This window comes from Hyaena hyaena, unplaced genomic scaffold (genome assembly GCF_003009895.1).
Source record: "Hyaena hyaena isolate Hyena2069 unplaced genomic scaffold, ASM300989v1 scaffold_66, whole genome shotgun sequence".
In the NCBI taxonomy this organism is placed as follows: Eukaryota; Metazoa; Chordata; class Mammalia; order Carnivora; family Hyaenidae; genus Hyaena; species Hyaena hyaena.
Genome location: NW_024080696.1, coordinates 2519970 through 2542261, shown reverse-complemented (window position 1 = coordinate 2542261; position 22292 = coordinate 2519970). Strand labels below are relative to the sequence as shown.

Here is a 22292-nt window from a genome sequence, read left to right as displayed (position 1 = left end):
CCAACTGAGCCACCCAGACGCCCCTAAAAAAATTTTTTTAATGTTTCTTTATTTTGAGAGAGTGCAAATGGGGGAGGGGCAAAGAGAGAAGGACAGAGAAAATCCCAAGCAGGCTCCACACTGTCCACGCAGAGCTGATGTGGGGCTTGATCTCATGAATCGTGAGATCAGGACCTGAGCTGAAATCCAGAGTTGGACGCTCAACTGACTGAGCCACCCAGGTGCTCCTATTAGTTTCTTTAACAGTATGGCTTTTTATGTAGGACTGTTGAAAAGTTGGTAAGAAGAACCCGGCTCGCTCAGTCAGTGGAGCATGTGACTCTTGATCTCAGGATCTTGAGTTTGAGCTTCACTTTGGTGTAGAGATTACTTAAGGAAATTAAAAAAATAGATAAAATCTTAGTGACTGTGGAAGTAGTTGGAACAATCCTAATTTTTTTCCTATTTTCTTACCATTTAGTTATTTGATCTCAAGCTGCCTTATAATGATGCTTGCTTCTTTAAGAATGTTTAATATTGAAAAATTAAACTAGCAATCACCTGTAGTATGAAGATATTTTATTTTTCCAAACATTACTTCATGTTTTTATTATTGAGGACAACTTTCTTTGTTCTTAGAAGTTTTGTGAAAATATTCATCACAGATAAAAAAATATTATTGAGATGTTTGTAATTAACAGTCATTTAAAATTTTTCAGGTCTCAGAAAGATTCCAGCAGCTAATGAAGCTCTTTGAAAAGTCAAAATGCAGGTAGTTAATGGTTCTGCTACAGGAGACTAGTAAATATCTGACACTGTAACTGTGCAGTTAATGGCCTGTTAGTCATTAAAAATATGAATAGTGGGTGAGAGACATCCAGTTGAGTTTCTGTGTCAGTCAGAGGTTGGAGGATGGTTGCTCGTGCAGGAAGGTCGCCTCATCCATAGGGACGTGCTCAGAGTGAAGCCTGCTGGAGCTCAGACCAGCATGGCGTGTCTCCTCAATGTTTGTTTGTTTGTTTTTTTTCTGAAGTATAATTGACATACCCTATTAGATTTCTCCTCAACCTTCTGATTGCTGATAAGTCTAAGATGTGAGAGGAATCCATCTGATGATTAACAAAAAAATTTTTAGATTTTTTTGATGAAGAAAAATAAAACATTCTTGAATAGCACATATTCCACAAGCAATGAACTCTGTATGTAGTCTTTGAAATTTAGTATTTTTCAAATTTTAATCAGGAGTAGCAAATAATTTAAAATATAAAATCTACATCATTCGTAAACATATCCATTGTCATCTGAATAGATAACATGATTTACCAACGTAAATTATTAATGATGTTCACAGACATGTTTTCTTCGTTTTAGTCATTCCCATACAGGCTTATAATTATTTAAGCCATTCCTGTACAGGCAATAATTATCAGGTTTTTTTCTGTAAGACCTGAACCATTTGTTTAGATATTTTGGACTTTACATAAGGAAAGTTGTAAAAGTACTTTAACCTATCACTATCTTTCAATTTATTTGTAGTCCTAATTACTTGAGTGCAGAACACCCAATTTCAAATTAAATTCAGTTCAAATTAAATCTGAATAGAATCCATATTTGAACATAGATTTTAGTGTGAAGGGTCCTTATATTTTTGAGGTTTAAATCAACTTCTGGACCCAATGTAAATTTTATTGTCTGGATAATCTGTTAATTTCAATATCCTCTTTAAGCAACTAGTTTGCTAATGAGGTCTTCAGAAGATATTTAGCAGTTTACTGTGAAGTTAAAATAATTCAGAATGTAAGATTGAATAATGGAGAATTTAAATAGAATAAGCTTATTCTTTAAGAACCTTTTTAAATTGCCTGATTATTTTTCAGATTTACTGTGCTTTAAAATTTTTTACTGGCTTTAAGAAATAAAGCTGAGTTTTTATTTTACCTGAATTTTATCTTAAAATGTGAGTTCCATTCTCTTATGAAGATAATACTTATATTTATGAAAGAATTACCTTGTATCTGGAAGTGATGCTTATTAGTTTGAAATGTCCAAATTCCATTACAGATCTAAAATCTTTAGTGGATTTGTTACTTGAAATTTTATTTGCTTGCATGAGAGCAAAATTTTTTTCCATCCAAGTGCTATAAAGTCTCATTAGATTCTTGTCAGAGTCAGAATATAGCAATAAAGTTACCAGTCTGATTCTGTAAAAAGCTAGTTCTTTATCACTGATACTATGTGAGTGAACTCATTTAAAGAACAACACCTTATAAAATGGTCATCAGAAAAATAGAATCATAACTTCAGCATTTTCTTACATTACAGATAAATTGCTGAATTCCTTGGAGTCTTGATTGGTATTGCATATTTCACAGAAGTGGGGAATTACTCATGTTTTAAACGGGGAAATAGAGGGCAGTTTTATGGCATTTTTGATTACAAGTAAAAATCTCCATTTGCTCTTGCTGACGCTTTAATCTCAAGTCAGCATGTTTGGCTTGTTCCGGTCATCAGTCTTATTTGCTGACTTGTTATTGGTCAAGATATTTATTTTTGAACAGAACTTGTTATTAAGATAAAAGCAATGACGAAATGGCATTGAAACCTCAAAGAAATGACTTTCTTTTCTAGATTTTTCAAGATAATTTTGTAGCATTTGAAACAATGATTATTTAGTTCATTTACATCCATTTATTTGCTTTTCTAATTGCCTCTCATTTTGGTACATTGTAAAATAATTTAAATAGTGTATATGTAAATATGTATAATTACAATGATGTATAATACTTTGTGTATAGGTGTGTTGGTGTGTACATACACACGTAAATGGCGTTGCCTAGCCAAGGATTTTTTTATCTGTATAAAACTTTTTGTATAAAGTTTGTTTTCAATACCAGTGATGTATAAATAAAGCCTTGTAAAGTTCTGTTATATTTTGATTAGAATATTTCTTTTGGTGTGTTTAGATTATGATTAAAAGGGAAAAAAGTAAAACTCACAAGGGACATGGGGCTGTTTTGAAGTGGTTCTTGGTGGGGGTATGGCTGGCTGAATGTCTGTGAGTAGATACTTAGCGAAAACCAGTTGCCTTTGCCTGCTTTCTCACACCAGGTACTAGTAGTGAACCAGGCCTCTGCTGCAGGTGTCCTCACAGATAGAATCTGGGCAGCACAAAACACTTGGGTGAAGATTTGGGGGAAACAAGTAAGGATTGACTAGTTTGGGCATTATTTATTCACTCCTCCTCCTCCTCCAGACTTATAAGACTAATGGGTTACAATGTAGGCCCTAGACTTTAGGAAATGCCTTAGGAAACTGCCATTTCTCCCCTGGTGTCTGAAGAGGGAGATATGGTTGAAGGGTTACTTCGTAGGTAACAAACAGATAATTTACTGTGGTTTTTGTAGTGTTGGGGCTGTCCACTGTAGGGCTTCATCTTCTTCCTTCTCTTTTGAACTCCCACCATAGCCCAGATTGCTGCTCTCAGCCTTTCCCCAAGGCATTCAGCTACTCAGAAGAGCCCATACCACCAAATTAGTGAGTTCATAAGCCAAAGTAAAGTGATTACCAAGAAATGCCACTGTTTTAAAAGAAAACTCGATTATATAACACCATCAGAATCTAAAATTAAGCCCATAAACAGAAAACAAAGGGAAAAGTTTAGCAGTGTGGTATAAGAATAAGAAATAATGAGCCAAGTTGAAATATAAAGAAACGTCTTTAAAATGACATAATAAAATGGAATAAAAATTGAATGGGTACAGCTGATGAATGAGTAAGTTGGAAAGTCAAACAGAAATTCTCCCAGAAAGAAGCATAAGAGAAAAAAGAAGACATGAATGCAGACTTAGGTGAGATGAAGGGCAAAGTAGATGTGCCACCATTCAAGTAACAAAAGAGATCCAGGATAAGAAAAAATTAAAGATTGAAATGGCCATGAAGTGCCAAACAAGAAGAAAGTACCCACATCTAGACACATAATGATAATGAGAAAAATCTAAAATTATTCTTGTAAAAAATAGAAGTTTTTCTTGTATAAAGGAACAAGAATCAGGTTAATCTGTCTTTTCAAGAGCAAGGCTGGCTGTAAGGAAACCTTTTTTAAAGTATTGGACCTAAAGTTTTACATTCATTTAAATTGTTCTTCAGATGTGAGGGCTTAACAAATATTAACATTTACCAACCAAAAATCCACATCGTAAACATTTTTTTGAGAAAATGCTCAGCAAAAATAAGTCCAGGAGATATTAATAGAGCTAGACAGTAAGAGTGGTTAGATACCTGGGTTCGGTGTGGATAGGACGAGAAAGAAAAAAGAAAATACATCCATAATTAATTTTAGACAATATCAACATGATGGAGAGTCAAGGGACAAAGAGAATGTTAGAATCCTTGCCTTGTTAGGATGAAAGAACAAATATAAAAACGTTGAGCTTTAAAAATGAAAATCTGGTAGGGCACCTGGGTGGCTCAGTTGGTTGAGCCACTAACTTTGGCTCGGGTCCTGATGTCATGGTTCCGCACATTCAAATCCTGCATCGGACTCCCTGTTGTCAGCATTGAGCCTGCTTTGGATTTTCTGTTTCCCTCTCTCTGTCCCTCCCCGCTTGTGCACGCGTGCACTCTCAAATATAAATATTTAAAAAAGACTAAGCTTAAAAAAATAGCCTGGCACTGAGGAAAAAAAGTAGCTCTGTAAATTTGCACAAAGTGAATACTTGTGTAACACCCATCCAGGTCAAGAATGAGAATTTTTGCCAGCCCTCCGGAGAGCCCCACTCCCAATTCCTGCTTATAATCCATCCTCCTAGAGATCAGCACTATTGCTGACATTACTGTAGGATGGTTTTCCCCATGTTTGACCTTTGAAATGGAATCCTACATCATATATACCTTTATTTGTCTTCTTTTGTTCACTGTTAGGTTTGTGAGCTTCTTCCATTTAGGTTGTTTCCAGCTTGGGGTTTTTTTTTTTTTTTTTTTTTTTTTTTTAAATAGTTTATTGTCAAATTAGTTTCCACATAACACTCAGTGCTCATCCCCACAAGTGTCCTTCTCCATGCCCATCCCCCCCTCCCCCCCCAGCTTGTTAACCCCAAGCACTTAATAGTGCTGGTCTGAACATTCTTATACATGTTATATGGACACATTTATGTTGGACATGTACCTATTAGTGGTATGCAGGTGTGAAGCTTTAGTAAACACCGCCAAACAGTTTTCCTACGTCCGTTTATCCATTTATAGTTCTTCAGTAGTGTGAGTTCCAGTTTCTGCAAATGTTCTCTACCACTCAGTATGATAAGTCTTTAATCTTAACCATTCTGGTGGAATGATATCTCCTGAATGTTTGTTGGCCATTTGAATATCCTTTTTTGGTAAAGTCCCTGTTCAAGTCTCTGATCTCTTTTATTAATTTGTAGGAATTGTTTATATATTCTGGATGTGACCTCTTTATTTTGAATGTGGAAATCCTTTTTCCCACTTTGTGGTTTGCCTTTCCTTGGATCACATATTTTTTGATGAGTATACATTCTTAATTTTAATGAAGATTTGTCATTTTTTTAAAAATATTTTTATTTATTTCTAGGAGAGAGAGAGAGAGTGAGCGAGCGTGAGCAGGGGAGGGTCAGAGAGAGAGGGAGATACAGACTCTGAAAGAGGCTCCAGGCTCTGAGCCGGCAGTCAGCACAGAGCCCGACGCGGGGCTCAAACCCACGAACCGCGAGATCATGACCTAAGCGAAAGTTGGACGCTTAACCGACTAAGCCACCCAGGTGCCCCGATGATTTGTCATTCTTTTAATGTTTAGTAGTATCTGTTGAAGATACCTTTATCAACTCCAAGATGATGAAGACATTTTCTTGTGTTAATGTCTGAAACTTTTATTGTTTTACCTCACACATTTACATCTACAGTTTACTAGCAATTGATTTTTTTTTTTTTTCGGTAGGATGTGAGGTAAGGGGTTATTTTAATTTCTATTTAAAACCATTTTTTTGTTTTGTTTTGGGGGGAGGGTCGGCGAGGGGGGGAGAGAGCGAATCCCAAGCAGGCTCTACAATGTCAGCACAGGCCCAATGTAAGGCTCAAACTCACAAATCACAAGATCATGACCTGAGCCAAAATCAAGAGTTGGACACAACTGATAGCCACCCAGGCTCTCCAATTTCTAGTTTTAAAAAACATCCAGTTGACCAAGTCTCATTTGGTATAAAGACTCCGTACCCCACTGCTCTTCATTTCCACCTTGGCAACAAGTCAGGTTCCCATATATGCATGAATTTCATTCTGGAATCTCTGTTTTGTTTCTTGGTCTATTTGTCTAATCTTGCATCCATTTATCTCTCTTTTTACCTCTCTGTTTTTTTAAATTTAAGTTTTAGTTAATATACAGTGCAATATTGGTTTCAGGAGTAGAATTCAGTGATTCATCAGTTACATATAACACCCAGTGCTCATCACAAGTGCCCTCCTTTGTACCCATCACCTGTCTAGCCCATCCCCCACCCACCTCCTTTCTTCAACCCATAGTTTGTTCTCTATCATTAAGAGTATCCTGTGGTCTGTTTCCCTCACTTCTCTTCCTCCACCTTCCCATATGTTCATCTGTTTTTTTCTTAAATTAAACATGAGTGAAATCATATTCTCTGATTGACTCATTTCACTTAGTATAATACATTCTAGCTCCATTCATACCACTGCACATGGCAAGAGATCATTCTTTTCGATGGCTGAGAAATACTGCATTGTGTATATGTGTGTGTGTAATATACATGTACACACATACATAACACCCCTTCTTTATCCATTCATCAGTTGATGGACATTTGGGCTCTTACCATAATTTGGCTATTATTAATAATGCCGCTGTAAACATGTACCTGTTTGAGTACTCCTTTGAGTCTGTATTTATGTATCCTTTGGGTAAATAATAGTGCAATTGCTAGGCCATAGGGTAGTTCTATTTTTAGTTTCTTATCACTCTCTTAATTACTATAACTTCATAATAAGTTGTGATATTAAGTAGACTGGTTGCATCACTTTGTTTTCTTTCCTCACTATTGTAGTAGATATATTTGGCTCTTCACATTTCCACATACTGATTCCACATACGTGTTAGAATCAGTTTATCAAGTTCCACAGATATGAATCAATTTGGGGAGAATTGACATGTTTACAATGTTGAATTTTCCAGCCCTTGAGCATGATATAGTCCACCATTTATTGTAATTATTTAAATAATTATGTGTGTGTGTGTATGTGTGTAATAAGTCTTGAATATTTTACATTAAATTTTTCTTAGTACTTGATAGTATCTGATCCTGTAGTAAATTATTTAGTTTGATTTTTGGTATACAGAAATACACTTGACATTATACTTGCTGAACTATCATATATGTGTCAGAAATTTATCTGTAGATTATTTTGAATTTTCTGTACAAAATCATGGTTTTATTTCTTCCTTTATAATCTGTAAGCCTTCTTACTTTTTTTTTTTGCACTGTCAAAGACCTTTAATACAAGAAAGTTTAGAATTTGATACTAGTGAACGCTATCAGACTAGTGAACTAGTCTTATTCCTGATTTCATAGTGAAAACTTTCAATATTTTATCAATATGAGGTTTCCTATGAATTAAAAACAAAACAAAAAAACTAAAAATCCCACTATAGTTTAAGGCAATTTTCTTCTATTCCTAAGAGCTTTTTTTAAAAAAAATCCTGAATGGGGGTTACTGGGTGGCTCAGTTGGTTAAGCGTCAGATTCTTGATTTTGGCCTGGGTCATGATTTCATGGTTCGTGAGTGTGGCTCAGTTGGTTAAGCGTCAGATTCTTGATTTTGGCCTGGGTCATGATTTCATGGTTCGTGAGTTCAGGCCCTGCATTGGGCTCCATGTGGAGACTGCTTGGGATTCTCTCTCTTCCCTCTCTCTCTGACCCTCCCCCACTCACATGCATGTTCTCTCTAAAAATAAATTTTAAAACATCATGAATGGATGTTTATTTTTATTGAAATGTTCTTTTATTTTGTAAATGTGAATTACACTTATTTTTACATTTTAAACAAACCTTGTAGTCTCAGAATAAGCCTATGTTTGGGGCGCCTGGGTGGCTCAGTGGGTTAAGTGTTCAACTCTTGCTTTTGACTCAGCTCATGATCTCAGTCATGAGAGTGAGCCTGGAGCCTGCTTGGGATCCTCTCTGCCTCTCTCTCTCTGCCCCTGCCCTGCTGCATGCCCTGTTCTCATACACATGCTCTCTCTCAAAATAAATAAACTTAAAAAAAATTAGTCTCACTTTAATGTGATGTATTAGATCCTCTGTATATAATATTAGATTTGGTTTGCTAGTGTTCTGTTTAGGATATTCTGTGGGTTTCTAATTTTTTGTGAGATCTAAAAAATTTTCTTTTCCTGATGTCTTCTCAGGCTTTGGTATTCAGGTTATTACACTGACTTCATAAAATGCATTGGAAAGTGTTCTTTTTTCTGTTGTTTTTTTTTTAAAATACTTTTATTTATTTCTAGGAGAGAGAGAGAGACTTTTTTCTGTTTTCTGTGAGAGGTACATGATGAATTGTGAAAGACATGAGGATAAACCCATTTGGTGAACATAGTTTGCTGTAAAATGAGTTTCTTGGACAGAAAATGTGTGGAATGTGATAATGGTGAGCAGGTATTCTGTAATGTCATTCCAGGAATATTGTTGCCTTCCCCCCGTGGATAGAGTCAGTCTGATGTAATACATCTGCTACTAGGTAGCTGGTAGTCCATATTTGGACTCAACTTTGACTTCATGCTTGATAGGTGAAGCCTTACACAATGGAGGTATCAAGAAGAGCTGTGGGGAGGGGAAGTCCATGTTGTTGAGCCCATACAAAGCTTGCTTTCTTGCCCTATGGCCATTTTTTACATGGGTCCACTAACTAAGCACTGGATTTGCAAGGGGAAGAGACTCATTTCCAGAATGTATTATCCTGTCCATTTCATGGAGATTCTCTTCTCCAGTGAACATTCACCTGGGACACAATCTTCACTCTTTGTGTACAATGTTAGAAGTCCATTCACACTGCTACTTCCCTAGACTCTGTCATATATCGAATTCTGTTCTAAGTCTTTAACCATCCAGTGAAGCTTTTAACCACTGTCCTTGAATAGATTCTAGCTTTGGCCCTCTCTCTAAGTGAAGGAAGGAGATGACTATATATATTGTTATAAGTTTTTCACCCTGGGTTGCCTGGGTGGCCCAGTTGGTTGAGCAACCAACCTCGGCTCACATCCTAATTTCATGAGTTTGAGCCCCATGTCAGGCTCTGCACTGGCAGTGCGGGGCCTGCTTGGGATTCTCTCTCTCTCCCTCTCTCTCTGCCCCTCCCCCATGCATGCTTTTTCTCTCTCTCAAAATAAATGAGCAAACTTAAAAAAAAAAAAAAGTTCTATATTTCTTCCATCCCCATCCTTGGGGAGAGTTTCCCTTTATAATTCTGTTCTGATTGGGGGTGTAATATTATAGCAGTCTACTTCCGGCTTGTGTTAGCATGTAATGCAGAAACACCTGGAAACCAGACCCAAATCTTTTTCTCCTCACCTAACTGGTTATAAGGAGCTGCACATGAGACTATAGATTTGGGTTGAGTGAGAAGCAGATACAGCATTATATACTAGAATCTGAGCTACCTGCTTATGTAACTTGTAATCTCCAGACCTGCCTCTGCCTGCTGTTTTATATAACACTCCCTCTTACTGATGAATGCTGCTTTTAGTACTTTTTGGTTGGGTGGTTCAGATAACACCCAGTTAATTCTGGGCAGCTTGGGTCACCTGGTCATTTATTTGATTTCTTATGGTCAGGTATTCAGTCTCCCACAAGGCATAGCTTTGCTATAAAACCCTGGAGGTATGCACTCTGATTCTTTTATTGAAGCTTACCAGAGACTTCATGCAACATATTTATTAGTTGCTTATTTACAGTCTCTGAGTATCTTCAGATTCACTGGCATTTTGCACTGCTTTTGTACTACAGCCTGAACTTGCTGCAGAGCCTTTTCTTTGGTCCCCGGTGAAAACTGACAGCTTTACAGGTTGATCATTTAGTGGGTCAGATAACACATCAAGTGGCCTCTAGAATTTATAAAGGCTTATCTGCTGGAGGGTGGCTCCAGCCGGTGCAGGGGTCCCTGAAGGATGGACGGTGACGTTGAGAGAGAGTGAAAGAGCCCCGAAACTCTTTCTGATCACCAGGCAGGCATCTCTGTCCTGTCGGTTTTGGTTTCTTATTTAAAGGTCCGGGGCACCTGGGTGGCTTAGTCGGTTAAGCGTCCGACTTTCGCTTAGGTCATGATCTCGCGGTTCATGGGTTCGAGCCCCGCGACGGGCTCTGTGCTGACTGCCAGCTCAGAGCCTGGCGCCTGTTTCGGAGTCTGTCTCCCTCTCTCTCTGACCCTCCCCTGCTCACGCTCTCTCTCTCTCCTAGAAATAAATAAAAAAAAATATTAAGAAAAAAAGATGACTATAAAAATAAGTTTTATAAGAATAAGTTTTATAAGAATTAACTTACGTTCTGGGCCCTTTGTCTCGGGCCCAGGCTCAATTGTAACTTCTGTGTTCTTAACCCCCTTTATTATGTAAGTCTTGGATCTGCAAGGCCCATAGGAAGAACCTTTTGACAGTCATCCACAGTGCTTTCATCTAAAATCTCTTTTGAAAAGGCAGGAATATGCTTTTCCTTCTGAGGAATCTATGTGGGGAATATCGGTCTGATCTGGAATATTGTGAGGCCTGGTCAATATCAGCAGGCTCATTTCCAACATGAGCCAGTAGTAGCAGAAAGAGATACCAGTTTTCGTTTCTCACGGCAGGAGCTGTGCAAACGCTGCCATTTCCTCGCTGTGACTGCCATCCAGCGAGGCCGATGTGGCTCCCAGCACTTATCCAGCATTGTGGGTTTTGTTTTGTTTTTGTGCTTATTTTAGTGCAAAGGACAGCAACTTATCTTTCACTTTGTAATGGACAGACCTCCAGAAACTTCACTGAGGTGGCAGGTCCCTTAATTTGGGGGTGGGGGAGATTTTATATCCTGCCTTGTGGCTTGCATGTCTTATTACTAAAGCACCTACCATATTTGCTACTGCTTTCTCATCAGATCCAATCAGTATAATGTTGTGGCCCAGTCTAATGTTCTGGGAGATGTCAAGACTAGTCTAGACTTCTGTGGCCTTGATTATGGCAGAGGAGGAAAATGGCCTTCAGATAACATGGTGACAAGTGTATTATCTGTGATCCATTTCAAGTTTTTGTGAAGGCTGTAAGCTCTATGTCTAGATTCAAAGAAGCAAAGGGAAGGGGTCGGGAGGAAGCATCTAGAGAAACATAATTTAGTGTCAGTGTTATAGTTCTCAGTTTTGTGTGGATAATGGATTTCATTCTACTATTAAAAAATAAATTTTGGGGATACTTGGGTGGCTTAGTCATTTGAGCATCTGACTCTTGACTTTGGCTTAGGTCATGATCCCCAAGGTCATGGCATCAAGCCCCACATAGGGCTCTGCTGAGTATAGAGCCTGCTTGGGATTCTCTCCTTCTGCCCCTCTTTTTTACTCGTGCACTCCTTTCAAAGAAACAAACAAACAAGTAAGTAAATAAATAAAATTTTAAAAAGATTTCTTGCATGGAAGAATAATGGCAGTATGTGTGCCTTGATACAAAGATTATGACTGATTTGATTCAGTGCACTTGAGGTATATTTTAAAAATTAAGTGCATCTGGAGGTGCCTACGTCCTGACATTGTAATAGGAGCTGGTGACAAAAAGATGAATCATTCTTCCTCTGAAGGAGTTCAGCTTCCCGGGAAAACACACACCCAACAAACGGTGAGAAGTGGTATACTAGTGTCACAAGGAACAAGTTGGGGTGACATAGAGGAAGTGCTGTATGATCTGATCCTTGAAGGACACCAAGGCAGAGAAGATTTGGGGAAGGCACAGATTTAGCTTCTTGTGGGCAAATTACATGTATTTAATCAAAATTTTTGTCTAGGGAATACATTTATGTGGTTTGAAAATCAAGAAACTTTGGGACACACACACACACACACACACACACACACTCATATCAATGGAACAGAATAGAGAACCCAGAAATGGACCCATAAATGTATGGCCAACTAATCTTTGACAAAGCAGGAAAGAATATCCAATGGAATAAAGACAGTCTCTTCAGCAAATGGTGCTGGGAAAAGTGCTGGAAATGGTGCTGGACAGTGACATGCAGGAAAATGAACCTGGATCACTTTCTTACACTGTACACAAAAATAAACTCAAAATGGATAAAAGACCTAAACATAAGACAGGAAGCCAGTAGAGTCTTTGAAGAGAAAGCACCCAAAAACCTCTGACCTCAGCCACAGCAACTTCTTACTCAGCACATCTCCAGAGGCAAGGGAAACAAAAGCAAAAATGAACTATTGAGACCTCATCAAATAAAAATCTTCTGCACAGCAAAGGAAAGAATCAGCCAAACTAAAAGGCAACCAACAGAATTGGAGGAGATATTTGCAAAAGACATCAGATAAAGAGTTAGTATCCAAAATCTATAAAGTACTTATCAAACTCAACACCCAAAAAAACAAATAATCCAGTGAAGAAATGGGCAAAAGACATGAATAGACTCTTCTTCAAAGAAGACCTCCAGATGGCCAACCAACACATGAAAAAATGCTCAACATCACTCATCCTCAGGGAAATACGAATCAAAGCCACTTCACACCTGTCATAGTGGCAAACATTAACAACTCAGGCAACAACATGTTGGCGAGCATGTGGAAAACGAGGAATCCTTTAGCACTGCTGGTGGGAATGCAAACTGGTGCAGCCACTCTGGAATACAGTCTGGAGGTTCCTCAAAAAATTAAAAACAGAACTACCTTATGACCCAGCAATTACACTACTAGGTATTTGTCCAAGGGATGCAGGTGTGCTGTTTCGAAGGGGCACATGCACCCCAATGTTTATAGCAGCGCTATCGACAATAGCCAAAGTATGGAAAGAGCCCAAATGTCCACCAATGGATGAATGGATAAAGAAGATGTAGTATATATATGCAATAGAGTATTACTTGGCAATCAAAAAGAATGAAATCTTTCCATTTGCAACTACGTGGATGGAACCAGAAGGTATTAATGCTAAGTGAAATTTGTCAGAGAAAGACAAATAGCATATGACTTCACTCATATGAGGAATTTAAGATACAAAACAGCTGAACATAAGGGAAGGGAAGCAAAAATAATTTAAAACGGGGAGGGGGACAAAACATAAGAGACTCTTAAATATGGAGAATAAACAGAGGGTTACTGGAGGTGTTGTGGGAGGGGAGACAGGCTAAATGGGTAAGGGGTATTAAGGAATCTACTGAAATCATTGTTGCACTATATGCTAACTAACTTGGATGTAAATTTAAAAATAATTTAAAAAAGTAAAAATCAAGACAGTATAAAATATATCATTGAGTCTTTCTATCTTTTCCTTTGTCTACCCTATTAAAGTAAATCTCGTATTAATTTCTTATGTATACTTTTACCACTTCTTTATGCATTTTCATTTGTCATCTCTTCCATTTTCTTACAAAAAGATAACACACATTTTAGAGTTACGTACCTTGCTATTTTAATTTCATAGTATATGCTGGAGAATATTCCATGTCAGTACATTTCCTTATTCTTTGGTACAACTGAAAATACAGCATTGTGTGAATTTATCATAGTTATTTAACTACTTCCCTATTGATGGACATGCTGGCATTTCCTATCTTCTGCAAATGCAAACAGTACTGTAATGAATCACTTTGTACACATATTTTATACATGTGCATGTAAACCTGTAGACTAAATTCCTGTTTGGGTATAATTGAAGGCCAGAGTCATAGTTTAAATTATGTTCATGAGCACACATCCTGGGACTGGGAGAGGACTGGCTGAATGTGGTGAGAGTGAACTACTATGTTTATTAAGCCATGGTGTCTCCTAAATATGAGATAGTCATCTATGAATTTCACATATTCCTTAATCTGAGGTTGACATTGTCATAGAATGTTCTTACAAGTGGAAGGTGGGATTTAATTTCATGCTCCTAAGAACTACCTTTATTTTATTTCATTTAACATTTTTAAAAAATAATCTCTACACACAATGTAGGACTCAAACCCACAGCTCCAAGATTGAGAGTTGCACACTGTGCCGACTGAGCCAGCCAGGCACCTTTACAATGTTTTGAAAATCACTCATCTCGACCTTTTATTTTGCATTTCTGTTTTTCTGTAATTGGTGTGGTTTTCCTTTGGCATGGTAATACCTTTTATCTAAGGAACACCAAATTCTCTGCTAGGAACCTGATAGGTTAACCCAGTTCCTATCATTTCTCACACTTTCTCCTGGGAATCTCTTATTTTCTCACTGTAGGTCTCTCTGAATCTCAGCAGATGAGTGACTTGATACAAATGAGCTTTCCTCTTCTGGTGCTGCAACCCTCTATGACTCATACTTCCTTTTTTTTAACATTTATTTTTGAGAGAGAGAGTGCGAGCAGGGGAGGGGCAGAGAGAGGGAGACACAGAATCTGAAGCAGGCTCCAGGCTCTGAGCTGTCAGCACAGAGCCTGACGCAAAGTCGGATGCTTAACTGAGCACCCAGGCGCCCCATATGACTCATACTTTCTGTTCATTGGTATTATGTCAGCTCTCCCAGTCCTAATGTTTTACTGTTGCTTACAGAAAACCAACATGTAACACTCCCCCACCCCGCCCCTAGGGAGTGTATATCACCAGCTGTAAATGAGGTGACACGGAAAGTATTGATAGCATTGACTAGCAGAGGCAGTAGCTAGTGGAGCTCTCATTCCCTGTGCGCCTTCCTCCAACCTGATCCGTTTGTTCTTTCTAAACTTCCTGTTCTCTTCTGTTTCTCTGAGTGTGTCTTGGGTCTGCCAGTGACTTCATAGACTCCACATCACTACTGGTGAGAGACAAAGTCGGGACTTTGAAAAAAAACCAAACCAAACCAAAACTTGTTCTCTCTGGCAGTGGTTCTCATCCCTTACTGTGCTAATTCCTGCTGAGCCTTGGGCTGGTTGGCAGTGAGGCAGTGGGTAGAGCGCCTCCTCCCCAGCAGCATACAGGGCAGTGTTACCTCATTAGGACATTTCACATTATTACTGTGAGGATATGGGAGAGTCACCCATTTTGTGCCACTCCTCTGCTTTCTAAACGTCTTCAAGAATGATCAGATTGTTTTATCTGCAGGAACAAGTTTTTTCATTTTTATTTTTTTATTTTTTAATTTATTTTTGGGCGAGCGAGTGGAGGAGGGGCCGAGAGAGTGGAAGAGAAAGAATCCCAAGCAGGCTTTGCGCTGTCAGCACAGAGCCCAGTGTGGGGTTCCAACTCACGAACTGTGAGATCATGACCTGAGTGGAAATCAAGAGTAGGACACTTAACCGACTGAGCCACCCAGGCGCCCCTGCAGGAGACTTTTAAATAAATTGACAAGGTTGTGGGATTTTTTGTTTTGTTTTGTTTTTTACCTCACTTTCTGGTTTAAATATTATTTTTCTTGAGTTAGGTAATACATTTGCTGTTCAGAGGATTCAATGTGAAAATATTCATTCTCCTTCTTCCCCAGTCACTCAATTACCTTCCCTTGAGGCAACTAATAATAGGGGTTTCTTGTATACCCTTCTGAATTACTCAATGCATAATATATGATTTTAATGTTTGACTCTGACAAAATGCATTAAAGGTATTACATTCATTACTCTTCAGGTGAATTTTAGAATTAAATGTCAAGGGCTTTCTGGGACAGTATGCCCAATTCTATACAAAGACACATATTAATACATCATGTGTTTTTGCCTCTAGTTAATTCTGACAATTTCTACTTGAGGCTAGTGTGCCAGATAGTGGAAATTTGACCTCCTCACCTGTTTAGCATTTATTGTCCTTTCTCTAAAACAAAATATATGAAAATAGAATAGGCAGATGATACTTAGTAACTATCAGTAATTTTTAAAAAAAAAATGTTTATTTTTGAGAGAGCAAGCCCACAAGTGGGGAAGGGGCAGAGAGAAGGACAGAATATCTGAAGTGGGCTCTGTGCTGGCAGCAGACGGCCCGATATTGATCTTGAACTCATTAACTGCGAGATCATGAGCTGAGCCGAAGTTGGACGCTTAACCATCTGAGCCACCCAGGCGCCCTAAATAATTTTATATACTTTAAAATTTTAAACAGTAAAGAGCAGGCTCAGAAATGTGCATAGGAGCTGTGATTTGAAGTCATCGCTCGGTTCTAGTAACACTCTTGCTGTCACCCCTTCTAAGACGGCAGTAAGACTGTGTACTTGAGATGTGACTAATGTAGGTGCTACAAGACTGGGAGTTGGGAGACCTAGTCTCTGTACACATTGGGCAAGTTATTTGACCTCTCTGGAATTCAAATACTTTCTCTACAAAAATCTGACAGAGCTTTCTAGGCTTTCAGATTATCCACTGGGAGTTGGGGAGGGGGGATGTCCTGAGCTGCCTGTTTCAGCCTAATAGAGCATTGCTAGCACACATCATCTATACATATGTACAGCCCCCTCTCTGGTCTATTGATCTCTTTTTGAGATGTTTCTACTTTCAGCCTAGCATGATTTGCGAGAACACTTTGGGCTTGATTGTCACTCCATTTTTACTTGTTCATATTTCATGAGGCAAGACTCATCCCGGGCAGCTGTTGAATGAAATCGGACATGACCCATTGATCTGTGACATGGATTCCCAGAGCAATCAGTTGGAAGAAATGCACCCAAAACTTGAACCACTGTAATCATCCACAAATAAGAAAGGAAGATTCTCATTTATTTCGCTTTTCATTTCTAAATATGATATACCAGGAGGGACTCAGGCATGGGGTCAATTACAAGAAATATCACAAGGGAATTGTAAACCCCCAGAGGACATTTTGACCTCCAGAGAGAACTAGGTTAGACTCCATTGATCAAAATTACTGTGCTCATTCTGGATCCTGCCCCACACCCAGCTGATTAAAGCCTTTATATCTGCAACCAACATCAGGTTTTCACTAATTAGCCACTCACGTCCAACCTGAAGTTTCTTTGAGCAGTTGTTATTATTTTTGACCACCTATAAGGTAAGTGGTAAATATGTGGATTTCCTTATTTATGAGAAATATAGGAAATCCCTGTGGGGATAGAAAGATAAGATGTGAAATAAAATTCAGAAAGGGAGCACAAGTTTTTACATAGGAGATGCTAAATTAGTATTTGATGATAAAATTCAAGAATATTTCTAGGACCTATAGTCATTATTGGTAAAAAATAGTTACTTTTGGGAAACAGGAATATTTGTCTAAAGGATTTTGCTTTTGCATGTCAATATGCATGATTATATTTCTGTTTTCCATGTTCAACCAGTTTTCCTTTACTTGCTATTTAAAGATAATAATTCACAAGTTTTAAAGGGATACTAGCAATAGAAGCATTAAATAGTTTAGGACTGCCAAGTAGAGGATAATCTAATGAATTGAGTTAGTGTTCCCATTTCAGTGTTTTTATATAAAACAGAAGCTCTAGATATGTTTTAAGTGCTAAAGGAATTATTTTTTTATTTTTATTTTTGAGAGAGAAGAGAGAGTGCACGAGTGGAGGAGAGGGGTAGAGGGAAAGAGAAAGAGAATCTTAAGCAGGTTCCATGCTCAGTGTAGAGCCTGACATGGGGCTCAATCCTCCGACCCTGGGATTATGACCTGAGCTGAAATCAAGAGGTAGATGCCCAGCTGGCTGAGCCACCCAGGCTCCTCAGGAATTAATTTTTAATAAAGAATAATGTCTAGTGGTGCCTGGGTGGCTCAGTCAGTTGAGCGTCCTACTTCAGCTCAGGTGGTGATCTTGCCGTTGGTGGGTTATTGCCCCATGTTGGGCTCTGTGCTGACAGTGTGGAGCCTGGAGCCTGCTTCAGATTCTGTGTCTCCCTCTCTCTCTGCCCCTCCCACTCCTGCTCTGTCTCAAAAATAAAAAAAAACATTAAAAAAAATTTTTAAAGAATAATGTCCATAAATTTTTAAAGGAATGAGAAAACACCTGAACTCTTTGAGATAACTTAGTAAATTGTTGCTTCAGCTAATAAGGCAGAAGTCCAAAATTTTAAAATCTAATGTTTTATTCATAAGTACTATATGTGACTACATTCTTTTTTAAAAATTCTTTTTAATGTTTATTTTTTAAATTTATTTCTGAGAGAGAGACACAGCATGAACAGGGGAGGGTCAGAGAGAGAAGGAGACACAGATTCTGAAACAGGCACCAGGCTCTGAGCTGTCAGTACAGAGCCCGATGCTGGGCTTGAACCCACTAACCATGAGATCATGACTTGAGCTGAAGTCGGATGCTTAACCGACTGAGCCACACAGGCGCCCTGTGACTACATTCTTAATTTTGAATTTCAAACAATTCACAAGTATATATAGAGTAAAATAAAAGTCTCATTAATACCCCTCCCAAATTCAGAGAGGCATCTACTATTTATATTTTATTAAAAATTATTTATATGTATGTATGCGTATACAGGTAAATTTATATAAATGTTTACATTGGATAAAAAATTAGTCATCCTTGCTTAGAAGAAGAGTCTTTATTCTTTTTCCTTCTTCTTTTTCCCCTTCCCCCCACCCCCACCGTCATCACTTCCTATGGACTGCCAGTAACCTGTATTAACTTCCTGGTGTGTGCCCTGTATTTTTTTTCTCCATGCTCACATAATCTATATATATGTATATCATATACATATACATACATATATATGTACATTTATCGGATTTTATTTTACTCTCATATAAAATCTCACATTGAATCTATGGATCAATTCATTTGGGGAGAATTGACACTTTAAAAATACTGATCTTTCCAATCCCTGAGCATGGTATATCCTACATTTAATTTTTTTTAATGTTTTTATTTCTGAGAGAGAGAGAGAGAGAGAGAGAATCTGAAGCAGGCTCCAGGCTCTAAGCTGTCAGCACAGAGCCCGACATGGGGCTCAAACCCACGAATTGTGAGATCATGACCTGAGCTGAAGTCGGATGCTTAACCAACTGAGCCACCCAGGCGCCTCGGTATATCCCACATTTAATTCATATAAGTAGGAGTATGTGTATGTGTATTTGGCATTGTGTCTCTCCTTAAAACTGTCCTTTGGTTTCAGTGATCGTTCTCTGTTCTCATGGTCTCCCCCTGCCCCCCAACTTTCTTTGGCCATTTCTCACTTTTATTTGTAGACTTATTTTCCTATGTCATTTTTCAGGGTTTTATCATTGGCTCAAGTTTTCTTGTCCCTAAGTGATCTCTCTACCTATTCAGTTATTATTCACAAATGTTTAAATTTTTATATTTCATTTGTACTTTTTTGTTGTTTTTATTATCTTCTAGACCCAAATGCCTTCTGGACAGCTCCACTTTTGCCATTCAGTTTTGCTGGGTAAAATCTAAAAAATTTTTCCAATGATAATTTCTGGCATTGATATGCTTAAAAAAGATTTCCTCTATTTCAAGATTCTAAAACATTCTTTTATATTTTATTATAATACTTCTATGGTTGACTTAAATTTTTTTAAATGTTTATTTTGAGAGAGAGATATGAGAGAGTGGGGTAGGGTAAAAGAGAGGGAGAGAGAATCCCAAGCCGCCTCTGGGCTGTCAGCACAGAGAGTGATGCAGGATTTGATCCCATGAACTGTGAGATCATGACCTGAGCCTAACCAAGAGTTGGGTGCTTAACCAACTGAGCCAACCACACAGGACCCCCTGTGGTTGACTTTTTTACATTTAATACTTTATCCCACCTGGGATTTATTTTGTTTGGAGATAAGTAGGGAAAATGTAATGACTCCATGTTTTTCTTTTTTTTTCTTTTTTCTTTTTTTTTTTTTTGAGAGAGAGACAGCACAAGAATGGGAGGGGCAAAGAGAGAAGGAGAGAGAGAATCTCAATCAGCTCCACACCCAGCACAGAGCTCAGTGATGTGGGGCTTGATCTCATCACTGTGAGAGTATGACCCGAGTTGAAATCAAAAGGTGGATGCTTAGCTGACTGAGACACCCAGATGCCCCATCTCTCGTATTTTTGAGTTGATATTCATCCATTCTTTTCACTATTTGTCCATTTTATGTTAGTGAGAGTCCTTATTGACTAAGTACTGTGAGGGCTGGACCAGTATATCTTGTTCACTGTTGAATTCCCCAGCATCTAGGAAAATGCCTCGGAGACAGTAAGATTTTAGTAAATATTATTGAATGGGTGAATTATGTAAGAGAAAATTCTTTCATTATTGGTTTTTAACTTAATAACACTTCTTGTTTTTTCTCCATCTCTTTCATATCAGGAAATCTTCCACATCTTAGAAGCCTTTAAACTACTAAGTATTTTAATCTCATTGAAGTTTGAAAAACATTTTATTTTTTAGGGAAAACCAAATAACTTATTCATGTCAGCTCTGCTTCGATTCTTTCTTAGATCCCAAGCTTGCTAGAAAAGCAGTTTATATTCACTTTTCTTCTACATTAGCAAAGCTTTCATGAAAACATGCTGTTCCAGATGTGGTGTTGTGGATGTAATCACATAGCTGATACTGTTTCTGTGTCTGCTTAATCTTTACTGCTACCCTGTGCCAGTTCCAGAGGGTTTATTTGGCTGATTTTTTTCCTGCAGTGGGAGCCATGGATGATACATAATAAGGATTTACTTTGTGTGTGTGTGTGTGTGTGCGCCTGTGTGTGTGTGATTATTCCAGTGATAAGGTTGATGAACCAAGTTTTAAGATGGAAAGGCAACGGGGCACCTGAATGGCTCAGCCAGTTGAGCATACTACTTCAGCTCAGGTCATGATCTTGCCGTTTGTGGGTTCGAGCCCTGCGTTGGGCTCTGTGTGGACAGCTCAGAGCCTGGAGCCTGCTTCTGATTCTGTGTCTCTCTCTCTCTCTGCTGCTCCCCTGCTCATTCTCTGTCTCTAAAAAATGTTAAAAAAATGTTTTATTTATTTTTTTATAAAAAGATGTTTTAAAAAACAATAAAATCAATTTTAAAATGGAAAGACAACTCATTCCACTATTATTTATTGATATCTTCTGTGTGCAAAGAACAAAATGCTATAGAATGTGTCCCTGTCTGTGAAGAATGTAGAGGATGATGGATGTCAGACACAGCCATCACAAAACTCATTTTAGGCACAGTGCCAAATGGGTGGTATAAAGAATAGTGTAGGCATTCAGGAATGGGAAAAAGCACTCTGACTTGGGATGGCTAGGGAAAACTTCCTGGGAAAGTTGAGACTTATTTAAGATCATGTAGGATGCTTGGTTAATGGGGCCTCTCATATGGGCAGAGAAATGAACAAAACTTGGGATGGGATGCATTGTACAAATATGAAGGCCATTGCATATATGGAATGAGTCAACTTTGTGTGAGAGAGAAGGAAAGGAAAAGGCAGACAATTGGATGAGATTGTGCAGGGTCTTTAGTCCCCCCAACCCCCAATCATATTCCTTGGAAGTATCCTATTTCATCAAGCATGGGCCATAAAGGTCACACCTTAGAGTCCAGACGGAGAATCCAGAGCTTGAAATGGAGGAGCAACAAAGGACAGATAAAGAGCTGAAGAGGTTAGTGGAGCGGAAGAGAATCCATAAAGTCCCTCTGAAAGGACTTCTTCTGTGTACTTATGTCTTACACATCTTGATGAGACGTGTGCTGGAAGTAAGGTTTGTGATAGGACAGTATGTTCTTTATGGGTTTCAAATGCACCCTCTTTACAAATGCACTCAACCTCCTTGCCCTAATGCAGTGGATTGCTTTTTTTTTTCTTTTTATATTTTCTTTTTTTCTTTTTTTTTTTTTTTTTACAAATAGTTTTTGTCAAGTTGGTTTCCATATAACACCCAGTGCTCATCCCCACAAGTGCCCTCCTCCATGTCCATCCTCCCCTCCCCCCACACTCCCATGAGTCCTCAGTTTGTTCTCAGCATTCAAGAGTCTCTCATGATTTGCCTCTCTCCCTTTCCCCCACCATTTCCCCCCTTCTTCTCCCCCATGGTCCTCCGTTAAGTTCCTCCTAGTCCTCCTATACATGCAAACATATGATATTTGTCCTTCTCTGCCTGACTTATTTCGCTCAGCATAACATCCTCAAGGCCGATCCATGTTGCTACACATGACCAGATTTCATTCCTTCTCATTGCCATGTAGTATTCCATTGTATAGATAAACCACATCTTCTT

At 38.4% G+C, this 22292-nt stretch overlaps 1 protein-coding gene across 3 annotated transcripts in view; it reads left to right on the top strand.

Annotated features, from left to right (window-relative positions):
* The window catches only part of CASP8AP2 (caspase 8 associated protein 2), a 37842-nt gene extending 34933 nt beyond the window's left edge, over positions 1 to 2909 (top strand). For 2 of the 3 annotated variants that reach the window (XM_039232171.1, XM_039232172.1), the window contains exon 10: positions 699 to 2909. In XM_039232171.1, the coding sequence (XP_039088102.1) occupies positions 699 to 755 (57 nt within the window). In that variant the 3' untranslated portion in view covers positions 756 to 2909. The remainder of the gene's footprint in view (positions 1 to 698) is intronic. The other variant, XM_039232173.1, reaches the window with a different exon arrangement.
* The last annotated feature ends 19383 nt before the right edge of the window (positions 2910 to 22292 follow it).